Raw genomic sequence first — 20,314 nt, 5'->3', positions numbered from 1 at the left:
AGAGAAGGATTGATAAGCCATGAAAGACGGATAAACTAAGGACCGGTGGCGCCACCACCTTGAAGTTCCCGCACCACTCACCGTGACGTCCCAAATGTTGACGGCATTTGCTCGGGCTCAGTTAATTTCATCATCGTGAAAGATGTATTGCATTATGTTCTAAATGAGCCAGAGACTGAACTTAGCAAGCATTAAAAGCCTTTATAGATCAACAACCACCCGAAGACGAGAAGTGCTTTAAAATTTCTGACGTAACACTGACGTACTGAAGGTGTCGGCTAGAGAATAAAAAAAAAGGAAAAGAAGTGATACACTGACCTTCATTTTCAGTTTTAATAATCAACCTCACACAACTAAATTAACGAAAATGTCGTTTTGGAACTTCACTGTGTCCTTCTGAGCTAGTTTAGCGTGTCACTTTAGCGTACTTTTAAGTTTCTGTGGCGTACTCACTCGTAGGAGAAGCCGATGCCGAACGCCGTGAGGCTGTACATTCGGCTGGCGCCGAGGAAGGTACGCAAGTTGGTATCGTAGAGTTCGGGCGCGTCCAGGGTGTTGCGGCCGTCCTTGTACAGCGAGTCGAAGAAGATGTACTCGCACAAACCATCCGGCGGGAGCATCTGCGTCGCGTTGAGCCTCGCGCCCACAGTGCACACCAGGGGCCGCTCTTCAATCTCTGCTCGCAGCGCGGACAGAGCGACAATGCCACGCGCTGTGACGCAAAATTTGACGCGCACTGAGCTTTGAGGTGGAAACGTGAGCTGCTCCGCGTTTCCGTTATAAAAGATGACTTAGGCTATGGAAGGCTGACTATCGCATTCATGTACGCGACTCGCTCTTCTGTAAATAGTACTATGCTATCCTTTACTGCGCTTCACAGACAGACAGACAGACAGACAGACAGACAGACAGACAGACAGACAGACAGACAGACAGACAGACAGACAGACAGACAGACAGACAGACAGACAGACAGACAGACAGACAGACAGACAGACAGACAGACAGACAGACAGACAGACAGACAGACAGACAGACAGACAGACAGACAGACAGACAGACAGACAGACAGACAGACAGACAGACAGACAGACAGACAGACAGACAGACAGACAGACAGACAGACAGACAGACAGACAGACAGACAGACAGACAGACAGACAGACAGACAGACAGACAGACAGACAGACAGACAGACAGACAGACAGACAGACAGACAGACAGACAGACAGACAGACAGACAGACAGACAGACAGACAGACAGACAGACAGACAGACAGACAGACAGACAGACAGACAGACAGACAGACAGACAGACAGACAGACAGACAGACAGACAGACAGACAGACAGACAGACAGACAGACAGACAGACAGACAGACAGACAGACAGACAGACAGACAGACAGACAGACAGACAGACAGACAGACAGACAGACAGACAGACAGACAGACAGACAGACAGACAGACAGACAGACAGACAGACAGACAGACAGACAGACAGACAGACAGACAGACAGACAGACAGACAGACAGACAGACAGACAGACAGACAGACAGACAGACAGACAGACAGACAGACAGACAGACAGACAGACAGACAGACAGACAGACAGACAGACAGACAGACAGACAGACAGACAGACAGACAGACAGACAGACAGACAGACAGACAGACAGACAGACAGACAGACAGACAGACAGACAGACAGACAGACAGACAGACAGACAGACAGACAGACAGACAGACAGACAGACAGACAGACAGACAGACAGACAGACAGACAGACAGACAGACAGACAGACAGACAGACAGACAGACAGGCAGACAGACAGACAGACAGACAGACAGACAGACAGACAGACAGACAGACAGACAGACAGACAGACAGACAGACAGACAGACAGACAGACAGACAGACAGACAGACGTGCGAGCGATGCACCTACTTCCTGATAGATAGATAGATAGATAGATAGATAGATAGATAGATAGATAGATAGATAGATAGATAGATAGATAGATAGATAGTAGCGGGTGCGATGACCTACTTTGTGGGGGTGCGGTTGTTGACGTGGTAGGTGTCGCAGTTTTCTGTGTGCCGACCCTTTCCTCAGTGGTTGCCGGAGTCGTCGCAGGAGTGGTTGCCGGAGTCGTCGCAGGAGTGGTTCCCGGAGTCGTCGCAGGAGTGGTTGCCGGAGTCGTCACAGGGGTGGTTGCCGGAGTCGTCACAGGAGTGGTTGCCGGAGTCGTCACAGGAGTGGTTGCCGGAGTCGTCACAGGAGTGGTAGCCGCAGTCATCGCAGGAGTGGCAGCCGCAGTCGTCGCAGGAATGGTAGCCGCAGTCATCGCAGGAATGGTAGCCGCAGTCATCGCAGGAGTCATTGCCGCAGTCGTCGCTGGTGTGTTGACTGCCTCCACCACTACCTCGACGTCGCCGCCTTCCATAACATCGGTGCCGAAAGCCACGGTATCGCCCGTCTCGGTCGTATAGGAAGAATCTGCTACTGCGCATCGTTGGAGAATTGCGTGCGATTGCTTTCGTGCGCACAACGAAAAAAAAAAGTCGGAACAGTTCCTCCTGCGTTACTTCCGTCACCTTGTGATTCGAATACTTCCGCATGAGAGAATAGTGATATTACTTCGCTTCGAACACTTTCCGCTACTCTCAGCACTATTATTCGTGCATAAGCATTCTGCAAAAAGACACCTGGTACACATTTCAAGCGAGAACTCACTAAGTACTGATGTCGCAATCCCGACTTGTCACTACTTCGTGTTAAAGGAGGACACAAAACTTTTCAATCGTAGAAAAAATACTGCAACGCGTCGGAGGGCGATAAATAATTTATTATAATCTTTGCACTGAAGTTACGAATATTCACTGAATGTTCTTATTGACTTTCAAATTTGTACATTTTTATGGAAACATCGCCTAAACAATCAAGAAAATATTTCGAGCAGCAAGCACGAACATTTTAGGCATATCATGCCAATCCTAAGGTTTCAATAAATAGATCACTACATATATCAAGATATTATAGATTATATGCGAAAAGAACGGTAATATCCGTTTGAAATAGATGTGCTGATTATTTTTAGGTTCATTGGGAGATGGGGGGGAGCGGAGATCATGCAAAAAAAAGGAAGAACAGTAGGGAAAAGCGACCTAACACGCTAACACACCGAAGTTTGCATCAAACCTCGTTGTGCACCACATAAAATACCATTGTTTTGCAGGCTGTCCTTACTGAAATGATTTATTACATTCTTTTTCTTAGCAGAATTTCATGCTTGCATTCAACTCCATGTTCAAGCATTTTTTTCCCTGTCGTCACCATTCGCAACATAGAAAAGTCAGTTGCGTCTCCATACGAACGCACCGCGACTCATTGCTAGTAAGAGGCATTTCCAAAAAGAAAAAAAAATCAGTATCAGCTTCAGTTTCCAGTAGCAGTATTGCCACAGATAATAGGGAAACAGAAGCAGTCATTTACTTGAAGACTCAGTATAAATCAATGTGTTTGTATATGCTTCCAAAAGAGCTATATATAAAGCAAAGCTTTTTCCGTGCACGGATCGAGTGCTTATATGGTTATAGTTGTCATCTGCGAAGCGAGTAACAGAATGCAATGAGTTGCGAAATTCCTGGCGCGGTGCGTGATTTGAAGAACACCAAGGCGCAAGCTGATCTTGAATACAATCGACATTCGTTATAAGCGTTGTGAAAATGTGTTGCATTGACACGTGTTAATTCGCTAAAGCATTTGCGCAATAAACGTTACTTTGTATTTGCTCTAAACTTTCGGTGAACAGTGATGAAAGCTTCGCTGAACACCGATTCCCTCATAAGCGCGGAATTCGCTGATTCACTTTCGGTCGCGTTCAGACTGGGTGTATGTACCACCGACTTTGTTGTTACAGTGCGTCGCTATCGTGTGTTCTGTGGTGTCTGAAGATGTGGGATTCTCACACCGTACTCTTGGGACAAAGGAATGACAACACAGTAGTGCAAACAATCACAAGGGCATTTATTGCACCTTTCATACATCAATGCCTGCTAGCCGAGTTGCTATCCACAAGACATGCCGATGGGCGCGCGACAAATCTAGAAGTCCGACTCACCGCGTCCTCGCGAGCGAATATGTTCGCCCCATGCTGGATCCCAACGCCTGGTCGTTCGCGTGTATAGTCACGCGAATCGTGGCGCGTTCGAAGGCGGCCACGCGAGGCGGTCTCGCAGAAGCATGGGTGGCGCGCACGCGGGAGACGTCCCCGCCGTGCGTCGACCCGCCGGGAAAGAGCCGCGCTGCACGTGCGGCACGGCCGTCCCGCTGGCTGTCTCGAACCCTTGTCTCTCCCGCCGAGGGTAACCCCGCAGCAACGCAACACTAGCGCCATCTCTCGGACTGCGCTTCAACCACATCGGCCGCGCTGACGTCACCCAGGCCACGCGGCGAAGCGGGATCACAGGAGACGCGCTATGCGGGAAAAACATCAGGGGAGGCGCGAGGGTCGCGCATCCCCACAGTTCTTAAGCTTCACCTAGTTTCTTGCTAAAATTACTAGGGGGAACTCTGGCACTGCAATAGCGTCTAGGGGAGATTCACGCACGATGGTTAGGCCAGCATGGCATTGATGGCTATGCAGTCTGTATCAGACTTGTCTAGAGCGGTCTAGTGACTGGCTGCGGACTGCGGAAGCATCCGCAGACGCTTCATCGCGGTAGCTGCTGCATGGCTTCCGCATGTGTATGCACTGCAGCGTACGGACATAGTGTGCGGAATGGCCACGAGTAGTTTTATTGCGACATCGGCTTTTTTTTTATACAGATCATGGCTATATAGGTCGGTTGACTACTCTAGACAAGTGTCCTTCAGACTGTATATCTAGCTTTTTCCAAACTTCGTCATTGCATCAAACTTCTTTCTGACTTTGCAAATGTTTTATCTTATGGAAATAATGCAAATATAGCTGCGACAAATGCCAGGTATTCTGCTTGTGCGCCCATTTCTATTGCCTTCTGCTTATACTGATATGTAGGATTACTTCGTAAGTTACGCCGATAATTGCAGATAAAGCGTATAGTGAACTTAACCCCAAGCACGAAAGTCAGAAAAAAAATCGTGTAATGCTACTCTTCGTTACCATGGCAGCAGAAAGATCGCAGCGCCAGAGTTCCCTACAGTAATTTTGCGCAGGAAAACCAAAGGGCGTACATACAAAGAAGCTTGCACACCGCCACTGAGCGGGAACGCTATAGTGGGCGATGCACAATGCTTCGTGAGGACCGCGAAGCCAGGCAACATGCTGCCCTCGTTTCCCTGCCTGATAACTGATAAACTGATAACGCATCGCTCGGTCCTCTGAGAGACGCACTCGTGAAAAAGCGAAATGAACGCAGCTTCTCTACACCCACCTGACGATGACGTTCGCATTTAAAAGAAAAAGAAAGTTGAAATTTACCCACAGTAGGAACTTGTTTCTTTATTCATACCATCGGATCTTTCTATACATGTAGAAATTCGCAAAACAGAAAAACAACATAAAAGGACTCGAATTATCGAACAATTCCGTTACTCAGAAGTAGAAGAAAAAGAAAATAAAGGCAGGAACCGTCCTTTACGATTATCTGTCACGCGAAGCGGTACGCTCAGCCATAGCCGATGACACTGCCTAGTGAGCAGTTAAGAACACGTGGTACGAGTCTGTTACGTATCTTGTGAAGTCCTACATGGACTCAGAAACAAAATGCTCACCGGAATTGAAGGCGAAGAGCCCGATCAGTGCGCAGAGTGCTACGAAGAAGATGACGGCGGCGCACACGGCTGTTGCCGCCGCGGTGAAGCCCCGGCTGCGTAAACAAACGAAGCGTACGCGCGTTGAAATTAAATCGACCTAATTACTTCGTAAATGCATCCGCCGTAAATGACCTGCGTTTGCTAAAAGGCACATGCAGTGTGCGCACCTCCTGAGCGTCCGCTTGCTGACTATTGGTGATTAAACTTGTCAGTGAAGCGCAAAGGTCACGTTAAATAGTTTGTGCTCACCAACAGACGGGGTTCTTGGTTAGGTATCAATTTTGCGGATTTGCAACGGCGACCGGTTCGGCCTTATTTGACAAGGACCGCGGCATATTTGCAATATAAGACGACTAAGAAAATTTGAGGCGAACAAAAGCCCACAACAGCTACGCCACACGATAAACAGCAGTCTGGAATTACCATTACTTTGCTCAGTGCGTTCCGTCCTTCTGCTGGGCATTATGATCGTGAAACACAAAGGTTATTAACATAGGCTGGGTCATCTAATTCGTATTGGTGAGTTTACTGCAGCTATGATTTTGATGACCTGCGCAGCAGTGTTTGTTTCGGATAACTGGCTCAGTGCATTATTATTATCGGCCATTTTATTCTACGCAATCAGACGAAGCATGTGAGCTAATTTCACTTTACAAACATCTGGTGCTCCCTTTGAAATTTGTACTTACCGCTCATCCTTCATGTCTGAAACAACAACAACAACAACAACAAAAACGTAAGGAAAAGAAAATTTGAGTGTGTTGCGCATGCGCTTCTAGGATTCATTGCCAGGTAAGATCGCTGCTTTGAAATCAGCGTTGATGTTCTAGTGATTTAAAAGGATCATTTACCTCATATTACTATATATGAACACGAAGAAATAGTAACGCTCTGTTACAGTGCATCGAATTTGATAATGTCGTTCGTGTTTAAAACTAATAGAAAGTTAAAACTACAGACCAGAAGGAACTCATTTCTTTATTTAAACCATGAAATATTTTATAACTGTTGGAAATCACTAACGAAGCAATAGCAAAACTAAAACTAATACAACTTCGCAAATCAGAAATAGAAAACCAATGCTCAAACCATCCTTGATGATAATCTATGTCGTGCGAAGCATTTCTGAAAGATATATATGACCAAAATCTATGGGCAAAGCGTACATATCTGAAGCGCTATTCTTAAGTGCTTATCTTGATGCTTTTTGAAACGTATGGATGCTACGCATCACGGATAGCAGCGGACTGAAGTACCAGACGTACGCGCAAGTTCCTAGATCAACCTCTCTAGCGAACACGTGGTCAGTGACACCACCACGTCGCGTCGTGTGCACTTGGTTCGTGTATAGTGCCTCGACAGAGGCCGCGCGCGTCGATCTAAGTGTTTATGATGACGCCACAACACTTCCCGCACGTAACGGCACGTAACTACTTGTTGGCCGAGCTTGATCTCTCGCCGCTTCGGTTCTAAGAGCCCGGACGAGTGCGATTTCGTCGCATGCGGTCGCATAGAACGCGCAAGAACGACGGCGTGTTCTCGTAACGAAGAAGCGCGACGAGCGTTGGATGGCGACGCTGCTCGGAGTGGCGACGCTGCGGTGACGACGATGACCACGCGACGACCACGAGATGACGACACTGGATTGATGACGATAGTGTAAGGGAGGGAATGGCGGAGCTGGAACTGCGACTACGCCATGATGACAACGAAATGACGATGCTAAAATTTACTATATGTCGACCACGGCCTGGCGACAAAATGACAGTGAAGGAATGAACGCCACGGCATGACGGCGACATTCTGCTGACGATGAGACGTCGACGATGGCGCTACGACAATGTAATAATGACGATGGTATAAAACGAAGGCACGAGCATGGCGTGACGTAGGCTATATGACAACGCAGTGACAGCGAGGGAATATAAAAACGGCGGTGAGATTACGGTGACCGGATAAGAAAGATCGATCGCAATGACATATGAAGGTGATGCAATGAAGATGACGGAATGACGACGATGGCGTGATAAAGACGGCATGTCGATGTTGCAGCTAACGTCTGCGCTCATAACCTGTCGCTGCCGGCCGCCTTAATTTGCACCACATCCACATTATCTTAAGCAGAACCTTATTTGAGATTGGCACGCATTTTCCGAAGACAAAAGCGTCATCAAAACGTCGCTGCGTCCTTGAGTGTGACCCTGCTCTGAACCTTACTCTGACTAGGGAGAGAAATGCCTCGCACTTAAAAACAAAGTCGCCACTTTGTATGCTGCTCCTATTAAAATGCTAAGCGGGCAATACTGATGTATTACTTCCTCGTTTAATCCGGTTATTCGTCGCTCTAGCTGATTTCGTCGACGTAAATGTACATAAATTACACCAGTTGATAAGCTCGTATATTTCTGCACAGTGGCGCAAAACTATGTATTTTTTCCCGTTTTTTTTCACGCTTTCGCGTTTAGTACACCGTTTTTTTGTACCTCTCAGTTAATGCTTATATATATATATATATATATATATATATATATATATATATATATATATATATATATATATATATATATATATATATATATATATATATATATATATTAAATTCTTGTGTCATTTAGTTGGCTGAAGTTAGAGCGACTGCTACTTTTCGCCATTTTGCTTCCTTCGCGGACCGTATGATTTTTCTTTTTCCCACTGATGTCTACTAGTGTTTCATCTTTCTGCAATGCCGGAGTGTTTGTATAATGTGTTAAGTGCATATTATTATACTGTAAATATTAAGCCTGTATAGTATGTTTTGATCTGTTCCCATTTATCGTTTACTATGACGCCCCTTTATCCAATGCTTACGAGGTGTCTAGGAAAATATTTAACTGATGAATAAATGCATTGCTACGAAACATGCCAAAATTGCGTCAGCGGGTATTTTGCAGAAGTTTCAATAGAACTATATATATTCCAATTTTATATAGCCCGTAAGCTCTCTAAATGACCGCTTCTGGTGCTGGAACTAACAAGTGAAGTTGTAAAAAAAGCAATGTCTGTTTTGGTACAAAGTTCTGAATAGGTAATATTTCGATACATGTGTTAAAATGTGACAGTCTAAATCGAAATCCCGCTTCTTGCAGCTGGTAGAGTTAACCATCCTCTCTTCAATTAAACAAATTTTCTTCAAATTCGTTCAATATTTCAGTTCAGTTGTGCGATGAAAGTATATCTGTGCTTCGCATGCATTCGAATGCATTCGAATGCATAATACCTTGTTGACAAAAAAAAATTCCCACGATATTGGGACACCATAACGTAAAGGTATGCCAATTTGTTGCTATTACATTTCTATCACTATCCTTCCGCGATTGGAGTACCACTTTTCAGGGCACTACCACTTCGCCTGTCCGTCACCCGACAAACGCGAAAGTTGCGAAAGCCTGATATGACGTGTACACACTGGTGATGCATGATTGGCCTAAGCGAAAGGAAAGAAACACACACACATTACTGACGACTCTACACGTCTTTCGCCATGAGCGTTACAGTACTGCTCGAAATTTTCTAGTCTGCACTCACTTCATCTGTCTGCCACGCGACGTCACAAATGCGTGAAAACTCGCCACGTCGAAGTGATGTGTTGGCAGTAAAGACGAATTATTTATGCTGGATGAAACTTAGTTATTAGTAATAGCCGGATACTGCCTCGTTCCGAAAGGAATAAAAGATGGCGGCCCACCGATTGCTTTGGCGCTGGTTTTTCTTGAGAAGAAAAACTTTTCAAGGTAGGCAATGATGTTTGCTTTCACAGAAAAAGAATTGACCTCCTATAAACGAGGAAAACCTTTGATTTCGCTGTTCAATTCACCGCCCGATCCTTGCGTCGGAGGTTGCGTCATGTTAGGTCAGAAGATTCGAATAAAGTCAGCATAGAATAATTGTACGTTACACGGCAGTTGGCTACATTCTTCTGAAACATCAATATGCGTCATCTTTTGTATGGAATTCTTTCTCGTACGTCTGTGTGCGCCACACCATGTGTTCCATAAACAACGTTGACAAGTCTACGATGTGCGAGTGGCACTAGCCTAGCCAGAAATGTTCGCGGAGAGGTAGGGGGTGAGGAGCAATCGGCTCCCACTTGACCAGGGGAGAGGGGATTTGGGTGTTCTCGAAAGTCGTGTTATGCCGGGCATACCTAGCACACAGAAATTTTCTACACAAGAAGTGTGTCCCCCATTGCCCTGGCTATGCCCCCGGCAACCTGGCACTCATGCTTTGGAAAATGGTGTTCAGTGTGTTGACGTTTGCACAAGCCTTTCGCGTTTCCTACCGTTCACAAAATCTTTAGAGACATTCTTGTACAATTTAGCATGTCGGTTCTCTAAATTTTTATATGTCGTGTATACCCCCCAGACTGCATAAATATAATCTGTAGACCTACATCTAGTTTATAGATTTAGCCTTTAGTTAGACTTAGAAAAATTAATTGGCCAAGACCAAAGCGCTCCGAATCCCAAAAGGAAGCCCTGAAATATCGCTGTATTCGGGAGTTTTTTTTTATTTCGCGAACTATATACATCCCTAAGCCTCTATCTTTTCCATTTAGCGCGATAGCGTAGAGAACCCCCGAGTCGCAGCAAATACGGCGTCGGCATCCGGCCTGCCCCGTCCGCGGTCCAGCGTCGGATGTCACTTCGGCGAAACGAATTTCGGACAATATTCCGAACCACGCATACCCAACCACTCTTCTGCCACCAAAGTTGCTCACCCCTTGTCTTTCATTCTTTAAAAAGTTATTCCTCGGAATATTGAGAACGGGAGCCCACAAACGAATGTAATGAAAAACATTGACGGCGTATCTTTTATGTTATCTCTTCTCAGACTGAAACGCGCGAAACAACAGCAGGAGATCGACCCACGTAAGAGGCCGCGTTTCTACCAGAAAGCTCGGCTTCGTGCATAGCGTTCGCAGCCAGCGTTTCCCGGTAAACGCTACATAAGCTGCAGATTGCCGGGAAGCGTGAAAAGCAGTCCGGGGTCGTTGAATGCTATCGCGTTCCAATCTTAAAGGCGAGGCTTAAGCTGCCTCCAGTTTTGTTTCGCAAACACGCGGCTTGTATTACAATATGCATACGGCGATTGCCATTCCAGATACCTTTGGCGGTAGCTCTCTGCAGGTCCGCCTGGTCGTATGGCGCTTGTTCGTACGGCGCTTGACCGTATGGCTCTTCACCGTATGGCGTCTCGTCATATGCAGGCTGGCCATATGCTGAGCGGACGTGGGCCGTATGGCTATAAGGTGAATGGTAAGGCTCTGGCACCCAGAAATTCAGGCCGGCAGAATGAGCCTGAAAAGTGATACACTGATTATCCACTAGAAACGTCAGCAACGGTGTCATGGATGAGGGTTCAGGTTAGGAACTTCAGACACTTAAGAAAATTTATCGAAAAATGAAGACAAAGTAGAAACAAAGATTGGAACCTGGGTGAGCAAATAAAATGGAACTCGCCCAGGCTCATTCACAAAATATGATTCCTTTTTTTGCTTAGGGCTCACTCGAATTCAGAGTTACCATATATGCTACTAAGCAGGGCTCACTCGGACTAAGACTTAATGAAATTATACTCGTCCGAGCTCACTAATCCTCATACCCTTAAAACACACTTGAGCTTACTCAGACAAAGGCTCAGAAGTCCGTGTGAGTGTGGATGAGTGAGTGAGCCGACAAATAAGCGAGTTTATGGACCTGTGGACTTAAAAGCCCACACCTAATCGGAGTTAACACAGGAATTTCGCTTCTTTACCCTTTGAGTGGCAACTCAACATTTTTTTATTGACCTATCAAAAACATCCGCAAAAACTAGACAAGTCCAGATATTAGTGTTCGCCTTTCAATTTACGTTAAGGTATGTACATAATTGAACGAGTTTTCGACCATGTATTAACTTTTAACCAGCTGGTCAACAATATTTCAGAGAAAATAAAAAATTGATTCATTGATTTTTCACCTACTCTATCTCGCTTAGTTTTTATTAAAGCGAAGCCTTTGCGGCTCTTCTTTCGACTTTCTAACTTCTGCTGTTGCTGTCTGGCTCCAGCAGAAGTTGGGGGTAGAGGGGTTTATTGCTATTTATTGCTACCGCGTTGGGGGTGGTTCAGAGCGTGTGTATACATGACGGGAGCACGGTGGAGAGAAAAGGCGACGTGAGAAACTCGTGTGGACCTTTGCACCACGTGGAACATGCACAATGCCCTCTCGAGCTCCCTGGACGTCGCCACACTAGCCACTTGACAGCTGTAATTATCCGTGACCCCACACAACACCATTACAGAAGTTGCAGCACTAACCTTTCTACTAACGTGTGCAAGTACAGAGGGAAGCTAGACAGAATGATAGAAAGGCGTGAGGAGAGGAGGCAGAAACCGACGCAGTCGCGAAACGAGTGAATAGAGATTTTTAGATTAGGGGGGACACAGGCCTTTCTGGCACCCTAGCGCTTGAGACCAGTGCTCGTGTCCCCCTAATTTAATACTATATAACAACAGCATTGTCACTCTTCGCTCGCAGTTCCAATACAAGGGGTGGGGATAAGCAGAAGGTTACGTGAGAAGGCACGGAAACACTACTTCTATATAGATGACAACAGTTGCGGGCTAACGGGATACATTTAAGTTCAAGTTACGGTACGGTACGTTTCTGTTATTTCTGAAAAATGAGCACCATGAAAATTTGTCAAGCGGGCAACTTGCGCAGGGCGTGCAGAAGCAGAGCCGTATCAAAGCGCCCCGTAGCGTATAGGCGACACTACGGAAACGGTCACACGTCAAACGAACACTTCTGTGCCCGCCGTGGTAGCTTTGCGGTTATGGCATTGCTCGGTGTTGCGGGTTTGATGCCGACCACGGCAGCCACATTTCGGCGCTCATGCAGTTAGATTTAGGGACATGTTAAAAAACACCACGGTGCCAAAATTAATCTGGAGTTCGCCACTACGGTGTGCCCCATAAATCGGTTGTGCTTCTGGCACTTGCCATGTAAATTGCTCAACCATCTGAGAGATTATGAAGTATGGCGCACTACAACGACTCAAGCGAACACCTCCCCTGTGTGTTCCGTGTACTACGCAGACAAACAGCAGTGGTGCACGTAACGTAACGTTTAACGTAACTCACCCCTCTAGTGTTGGACTAAAAGTAGAATAAATTAAACATTCGCCGCCAACATCGCTGCTAAGTACATCGTAATCACGGTGGTATATTGTGGTTTCGGAACCAAGCTGATTGAGCCTTAGAGGGCGCTGTCGGAGTGTTCAGAGTCTTATATACCAGCACACGCTCGTCTCGCACCCAGACCATAATTAATTAAAGTAATTAAATATGGGGTTTTACGTGCCAAAACCACTTTCTGATTAGGAGGCACGCCGTAGTGGAGGGCTCCGGATATTTCGACCACCTGGGGTTCTTTAACGTGCACCTAAATCTAAGTACACGGGTGTTTTCGCATTTCGCCCCCATCGAAATGCGGCCGCCATGGCCGGGATTCGATCCCGCGACTTCTTGCTCAGCAGCCATAGCCACTGAGCAACCACGGCGGGTGACCCAGACCATAGTATGCCCAGACTAACCGAACGCATACTCTCGCACCCGGATTGCCCGGTCGACCAGCGCCCATTTTGTACTGGGCTGCCAAAGTGTGTTCGCCGGCGACCAGTAGACATGGCAAGCGCCAGCTCTAGGAATCCAAAGTGAGGAAATGTGCCCGTTCACGCGGATCCAAAGTACAAGAAGTCATCTGGGCATCATTGCGTCGTGTTTGAATGCCAAAACAACCAGCGCAAAAGGAGCAGGTTGCTTAGCGCTGTTTGCGAAGAGCACAACACACGTAGGAAATCGTGCCGGTGCGGTGTTTTCAGCCTGCACCGATTTCCATCCGCAACGAAGAATGACGAGCTGCGCCACCGGTGGATAGCTGCAGTGAATAGGAAGAACTACCAACCCAGTGAAAATGCACGAGTGAGTATTCGATCTGTGTATATTTTGGTGCCGCGTTGAACTTTTGCGCCCGACGAACGTAATACAGTAAACTCTCAGTTGTACGAACGTCGGTTTATCGAATATTTCAGAATAACGAACTTTTTAGAAATCCCTGGCAGTTTTCTTATAGATTCTATGCAAAAATGCTTCACTTAAACGAATTTCGGAACAGTCAATATTTCAGTTTAACAAACTCACTCAGAGGACCAAGGCTTATTTTTACGTTATTTTTACGATCGGCAACGTAACGTCGCTGGCGGTACAGCGCCCCTGGGGCAAAGCGGCGGCGCGGAAAACGAACGGCAACGAGGCATGGCCTCCGAGATCGCCCGCACAAAAGGAGCAAGCATGTGATCTCGGAGGCCATGAACAAAGTAACATCGCCGAGCCAGTGTCAAGCCCTATAACTCTAGCTGAGGTTGTAGGCTACATTGAAAAGTTGAGAGACTTTTTGTCTCAACAGCAAACTGTGCCAGAAGAAATGTACAAAAACATTGACTATTTGGTGCTTCAAAAGTACAAGTGCAGAAGAAGATTACTGATTTTTTTTCTAAGTGAGAGAGGCAGCATTATAACTGTTATGAACCTTGTACTTGTTGATATGTACAAATTCCATTTCACACATTTCTAACACTATGGATGCTATGTCTTTTGCTCCATGAATTGCACTTCGAACTTTTGACTCTGTGTGCTATGTCTTATGTTGGTCTAGTGAATATTAGGTTTAATGAACTTTCAGTTAAGTGAACTATTTCCTTTGGTCCCTTGAAGTTCACTCAAGTGAGAGTTCACTGTATGTGTAACACGCAGGTTTGCTCCGAGCACTTTCTGGACAAGAAGCCTACAGAGCAGAATCCCGCGCCGGTGCTTCGCCTTGGCTATAACAATAAGGGAAGCCTTTTCGTGTTTTCATTCAGGCAGAGCTCCCGACGGTTAAGCGGAACAGTTGAGTTTGCGGTTAGCGATACTTGCAGCTGGTGCACGGCATGACCATTAAGCGTGAACGACAAGTTGTAGGCAATAGTATGTTGCCCTGCTGGTGAGCGTTATTGCTAATGAAAGTTAACCGAAGTCAGCTCGTCACGTAGCATGCGTGCACAAAAACGTAAACGACGACTGCTCGTCGCCGAAGGTGTTGTTGCAGCGCGCCTGTCTTTACGAGCTGATGTTGCAGGTGTCATTCGTAACGAATTCATTTGAGCCTCCTGAGCTTTAAACAGCGTGCGGGCTGTTATGCGGGGCAAAGCGCAAAATTTTTCCATTAATATGGCGAGGAAAATAAGGTGCTTAATTATTGTTGTATTTTGTAACAAAATTTTGCGCGTTCTCACCAGTTTTTTTTTTTAGTTTTCTTTTCTAAGGGAGCGCCAACAATCCGATATGGCCTCGCACAAGCGAAACAGGTCTGATATCAGGTAGCTGGAGTTGGTCGGGCTAATTTCTTGGAATGCAGGTGCGGTTGTTGTCTTCTACCAAAGGGGTCCCTGATGATACAGCTTTAAGTAGGGATAGTAATTTTATGTGCCCTGTCATGGTTTGTGCAACTGTACAACACCTGCATCTGTCATGCTTGCCCTGTTATACGGGCTTTGACTGCACCTGTAGTTGAACATTATAACTACTGTAGTTCCTCATTTTCCAATGAGTGCAGGTTTAGCATCATATGCTGCTTGTTCGAGTACTGTAGGCTTGTGTTCTGAATGTTGTACTCTTAAGTGGTTGCACGATACAATTGTCCTGGTGTATCTTCTATTTCATTTTGAGAGGACTTTATATCTTCGCAACAGTGATGGCATGGGAAAGAACTACAGCCATTCTTACTATAACGTCTATTTTGTTTTCAATGTGCAGGTGGTGAAGGGCAGGCGTCTGCTAATCAGGCAGGCTGTAAGCGCAGTCAAACGACCTCGCCAGTTGGTTGCCAAACGCGGCCAACCCAGTAGCGACCATGACAAACAAGACCAAACTGAAAGTGCAGAGGACAATGTTCTGCGTGCTTTAATAATATATGCCACCAACACAATGCTGTGAATTCCTTCACAGGTTACGTGCTAAAAAGCTCACACGTGTTCTAGCATATAGCGCGCGGTTTGTACGAACGTAATAGCGTACTTACCCGACGCATCGCTTCTCTAACCTGCGCCGAACTCAGCGTGGCCATTGCGGACTTGCGTGAGCTCTTGAAGCTTGATTGAATCGAGACAGCGAAAATGACAGGTTAGAAAAAACGCGAAACACGCCTTCCGCCCAGCTTAAAAGCCCCCAAGTTTCGCTTTCGCTACGGGCCGCATCTCCCGGTGTGGCAGCCCAGGCCTGCTACTTCGCGGCGCTTGGGATAGATGGCGCGACCAGCGTTCATCAATATGGCGGCGCGCTTTGAATTCACGGTGTTCTGGTGTATAGGCTGCTCGCAAATAAAGCTGGTTCTTCGCCTCGGTACCCGCCTACGTCTGAGTACTGGCTTCAGGCCGCCGTCTCGGCGTGCCCTACGTCCTCCGTGCCCGGCTTGGCGTTCATGGCGACCACGTCGGCATAACACAAAGCTTCGTTTACTCCCACAGTGCGTGTGATTTGCATCACTTCTTTAGAGAAGCTATTATTTCATTTGGTGTTGTATTTGAGCATAAAGAAGAAATAAAACAATGAAAACATTTTAGGTCAAGTTTTTTTTTTTTACTTGGCTCTTAAAGGGTTAATAAATAAATACGTCAGTCTGTGTCGTGTAAGGATTGCAGTGACCGGAGTACAGTCTCACTGCTCAATGGGTGATCGCAGCTTAAACTCGCAAAATACGTCAATTAAGTGCCAAAAGCAACAATGTACCAGGCAGCCTAGGTCACACATAAGCTAAATAGCAATAAGGTAGCCTAACGGCGACACTGATGTGTTGTCAGGGGCAGACATACTCCGCCCTACGCACTGAGAATAGAGATTTCCTATACATTACCGAGCGTTAGTTGAACGTGAAACCAGCACAGTCAACAACAACAACAACAACATGTTCCAAAGGGTGCCCGTGATCACTGTTCAGATGTCACTTAATCCACCACCAAGTGAGCTCAGCGTCCGGCTACGCCCTGTCGACATTTCCGAAGTTTCGAACTCACACCTAGGATAAGCTAAGACGGGCTTGCACAGTCAGCCATGACTCATCACCGTTATCTCTTTTCTCTGAATAAGTCTTCGGTAAGCTTATCGAATAAATTTCAATCAAGCAGTCAGTCTATTATTAATTCCGGTGTCACTGCGCAGGTTGCGGCGTTCCGGAACTGAACACAATTCGTGGGTTCGATTCGGGGCCATGGGGGCCCGGAATCTCTACGGGTCACCGTAGAGGGACAACGGTGGCCTGTAGAACCTGATTATCCATAGAATCTGAATTCTACAGGACCTGATATATCTTTGAAATGCGGTAGCAAAACATTTGTATCCATGCTCAGGGTGACCATTAAAGAACATCAAGGGGACAATATTACTTAGGAACCCTGCGCGTTGTCCCTCAAAGTCCACGTTGTTATCCCTTAAAGGGACAGATAATCGCTCAGAACATGAATCGAGACCACCCCGCTGGTGGGAAGATTACCTTGTATTGGTTAAAACGAGGCATATTTTTTCTCATCAAACGTGAACTCACTTTGTCACTTGTCACTTTGTCATTTCCTCACTAAATGTCGCGACAACTGACCATTGGCTCAACACGTGGCAAAAACATCAAGATGCAAAAGTGGTCTATACCGTGACCTACTATTCGTCTACGCAGTTCCTGGTCTGTCTAATAGTATTAGAATGCACTACATTTTTCGCCGCTATAACTTTTTGTAACTTACAATTTGCAGATGTGCCTTCGTTTGCAGTGAGCAGAAAGGTGGCGCTGCCTTCGCCTTCCTTTACGGCGAGTTGGCTTGGCTCGTCTATCGACAGAATAACGACGACGGGGTCCAGCCAGCCATTATGTAGGCATTTACTTAGGGGCAAACGCGACACGAATATAAGAAAGGTATTATGACAAAGCCAACTTTGTGTACCAGCTTATTGTTTTCAAATGTGATTGAAAAGGTCAAAATGTAGGCGGTTAACCACAGTGGCGCTCACTCTTTTGAAAGCAGAACGGTGGGCGGCCTTCACAGTTTGCGAGGCAGGCTATCGGTATCGCTCTCCCTTCTCAGAGTTGCTGGAAGAGGGACGCTTGCTTTTTTTAAGGCTGCTGAGATCGAAAAAAAATCTGCTTACAAAACATCCACGCGCTTTTGGAAGTAAATGCTGCAAGTGCAAACGCTAGCGATGGTGAGTCTTGCGTTGCGCCATAAAAAAAAAAAAAAAACTAGGCCCTTAAAAATCGGTTGTCAGCCCCTTTAAGGCATACCACCTCGCAATATTAGAGAAAAAAGACTCTTCATTCCATCGAGCCTCCTCCCTTCCTGTAATGGCGCGTCTCATGAGTGAAAAAAAAAAACATCATTCATTCCTTCGAAGCTGGGAGGTAATGGGTTCAAACACCTTGTGGTGTATATTGTGAACCAGCTACCGGTGAAACCGTGATTACGTACAGCTGTACTTCGCGTCTGTGTGCGGAGTGCATATTTAGCCGCAAGGTGAACTAGGCCTAGAAATTATGGCTATCATTCGTTAACTATAATGGCGCCAGTGAAAATCAAAGGTACGGGTTCGGTGAAATCGGCAGCGTACGTGCAGGCGCACTCACCGAGATAAATCGGTACTGGACGAAAAACTGGAACAGCTGCAGCTTCAACTTGCGCTAGGACTGCTTCCTGACCGATGCCCGTGCTCGTTCGAACGAGAGGACGTGCTAGGAAGCTCGAGGAACGTGCTTAATTGAATGATGATGGCACTGGAAGGTAGCATAAACCCACGGCTGGGGAAGAGTCTTGTCTTGCCTTGTCTTGTGTCCCAGACAGTGGCGCATACCCACTAAGGGGGATTGGCCAAGAAGCAGGTGGTTTTTCGTATGCTTAGTAGTAAAGCCAAACTAGATTTAAATTGTGGAGCGTGAGAAGAGCCAAGAATACGGTCTTAGCAGGATGTAGACATAATACGTAACTCGGTTACGAAAAAAAAACCAACATGACAATTGAACAAAGCAGAGACGTGTTGGTATAGTTTGCTCTGAGGCATAAAAAGAATATAAATACACAAGGTAGAGTGCGAGCAAGTGGAATGTATGAGAAAAGAGATATCGCGGGTTTTCTTACAGGTTGCAGCGGTATATCAAAACAGAAATGAAAGAAAGAAGTCACGAAATTATATAAAAGAGATGTTTTTTAAAGTAGCACCATTTGTATTTTTTTGCGTTTGAAAGATAATGCGCGTTCATGATGAGGGATGGACCAAGAACGAGATAGTAGACGTCAGTGAAATAAGCTAAAACTCTCGTAATACCATCTGAACAGACAACCAGAGTGATTGTGCATGCCGTCGCCATCATAACAATCTTTCTATATGTCAGGAGTGGCTTGAGGTACTAGGCATGTTGCGACACGTGCTGGCAAAAAAAACTTTACAATAAAGACAGCAAAATATCCCCTGTGCAGTAATTTCTCCGAACGTCTTGATATGTTAGCCCACTTTTCTTGCTTTGTCTCAGACCCGCTATGGTAGGTTAGCCAAAGAATCGGGCGGGTAAGTTTAACGTGAAATGAGATGCTGAGAAGACTTGGAATAGTCGATGCTGCCCCTCTTGCTAGACCGACAACTTTTCTAAGGCACCTCTGTTCTTCTCCTTTCGTGTTTTCCTTGCATTTGCAACCATCATTTCTTCTTCATACCGCCGTTCAAATGGTAAAGTTCTCCCCACTATTCTGGAAGTGTCCTAGAACTTCACACAGCAAAACACCTTGTTTGACGGCACATATACGTTAGTGATCCAGACGGCCTCTGATCGTGTTGTGTACGGCCTTCGCCACAACTGACTACTCGCTCTTTTCGCATACTTCTTTATGAGCTCGGAAACAATGGAATACACAGCGTTACAGGGACCCACGACGAGCGTAGGTCCTCAACGCTCGTCCTATTCCCTTCTAGCTCGGTGTCTTCTGTTGTGTTCGCGCTGATTAAGTGCGCATCCTTTCCAACTCGCCCATTTTTCTACCTCGCTCTTCTCGTACATATCAGAGATTCTGGCCTGGGTTCCTTGTGGCATAGGACTAGGAGACGAGACCCCCGGACCGATGTTTGAATAAGAGGGTTTGCGTAACACCAACCAACGCCATCCTCTATTGGTTTATGCGATTTCTAACATCACCATCCTCATCCTAATCATCACTGACCATCCACTTCCACCATGTACCACCCGCTTCCTGATGAATGTCCCGCTCTGCTCTACTGTAAAATCTGTACGCCCCATAACTCTCGTATCCAATGATCCGATATGGAACATAGGATTCCATATAAAAACAGGTTTTTTCCATATGTCCTATGATATGTAATTAATTATAGAAGATATTAGGAATCCGGAGTACTTTCGGTAGGGTGG

General features: G+C 46.2%; 1 protein-coding gene across 2 annotated transcripts in view; it reads right to left on the bottom strand.

The window, feature by feature from the left end:
• Nucleotides 1-20,314, bottom strand: part of LOC135918337 (uncharacterized) — a 40,425-nt gene that overhangs the window by 19,426 nt on the left and 685 nt on the right. For both annotated transcript variants that reach the window (XM_070524405.1, XM_070524404.1), the window contains exons 2-6: nucleotides 18,527-18,697; nucleotides 15,941-16,010; nucleotides 10,945-11,137; nucleotides 2,052-2,507; nucleotides 454-676 (exon numbers count right to left, since the gene is read on the bottom strand). In XM_070524405.1, the coding sequence (XP_070380506.1) occupies nucleotides 454-676; nucleotides 2,052-2,507; nucleotides 10,945-11,137; nucleotides 15,941-15,985 (917 nt within the window). In that variant the 5' untranslated portion in view covers nucleotides 15,986-16,010; nucleotides 18,527-18,697. The remainder of the gene's footprint in view (nucleotides 1-453; nucleotides 677-2,051; nucleotides 2,508-10,944; nucleotides 11,138-15,940; nucleotides 16,011-18,526; nucleotides 18,698-20,314) is intronic.

This window comes from Dermacentor albipictus, chromosome 8, assembly GCF_038994185.2.
Source record: "Dermacentor albipictus isolate Rhodes 1998 colony chromosome 8, USDA_Dalb.pri_finalv2, whole genome shotgun sequence".
NCBI lineage: Eukaryota > Metazoa > Arthropoda > Arachnida > Ixodida > Ixodidae > Dermacentor > Dermacentor albipictus.
This window is presented reverse-complemented; position numbering and strand designations above follow the sequence as displayed.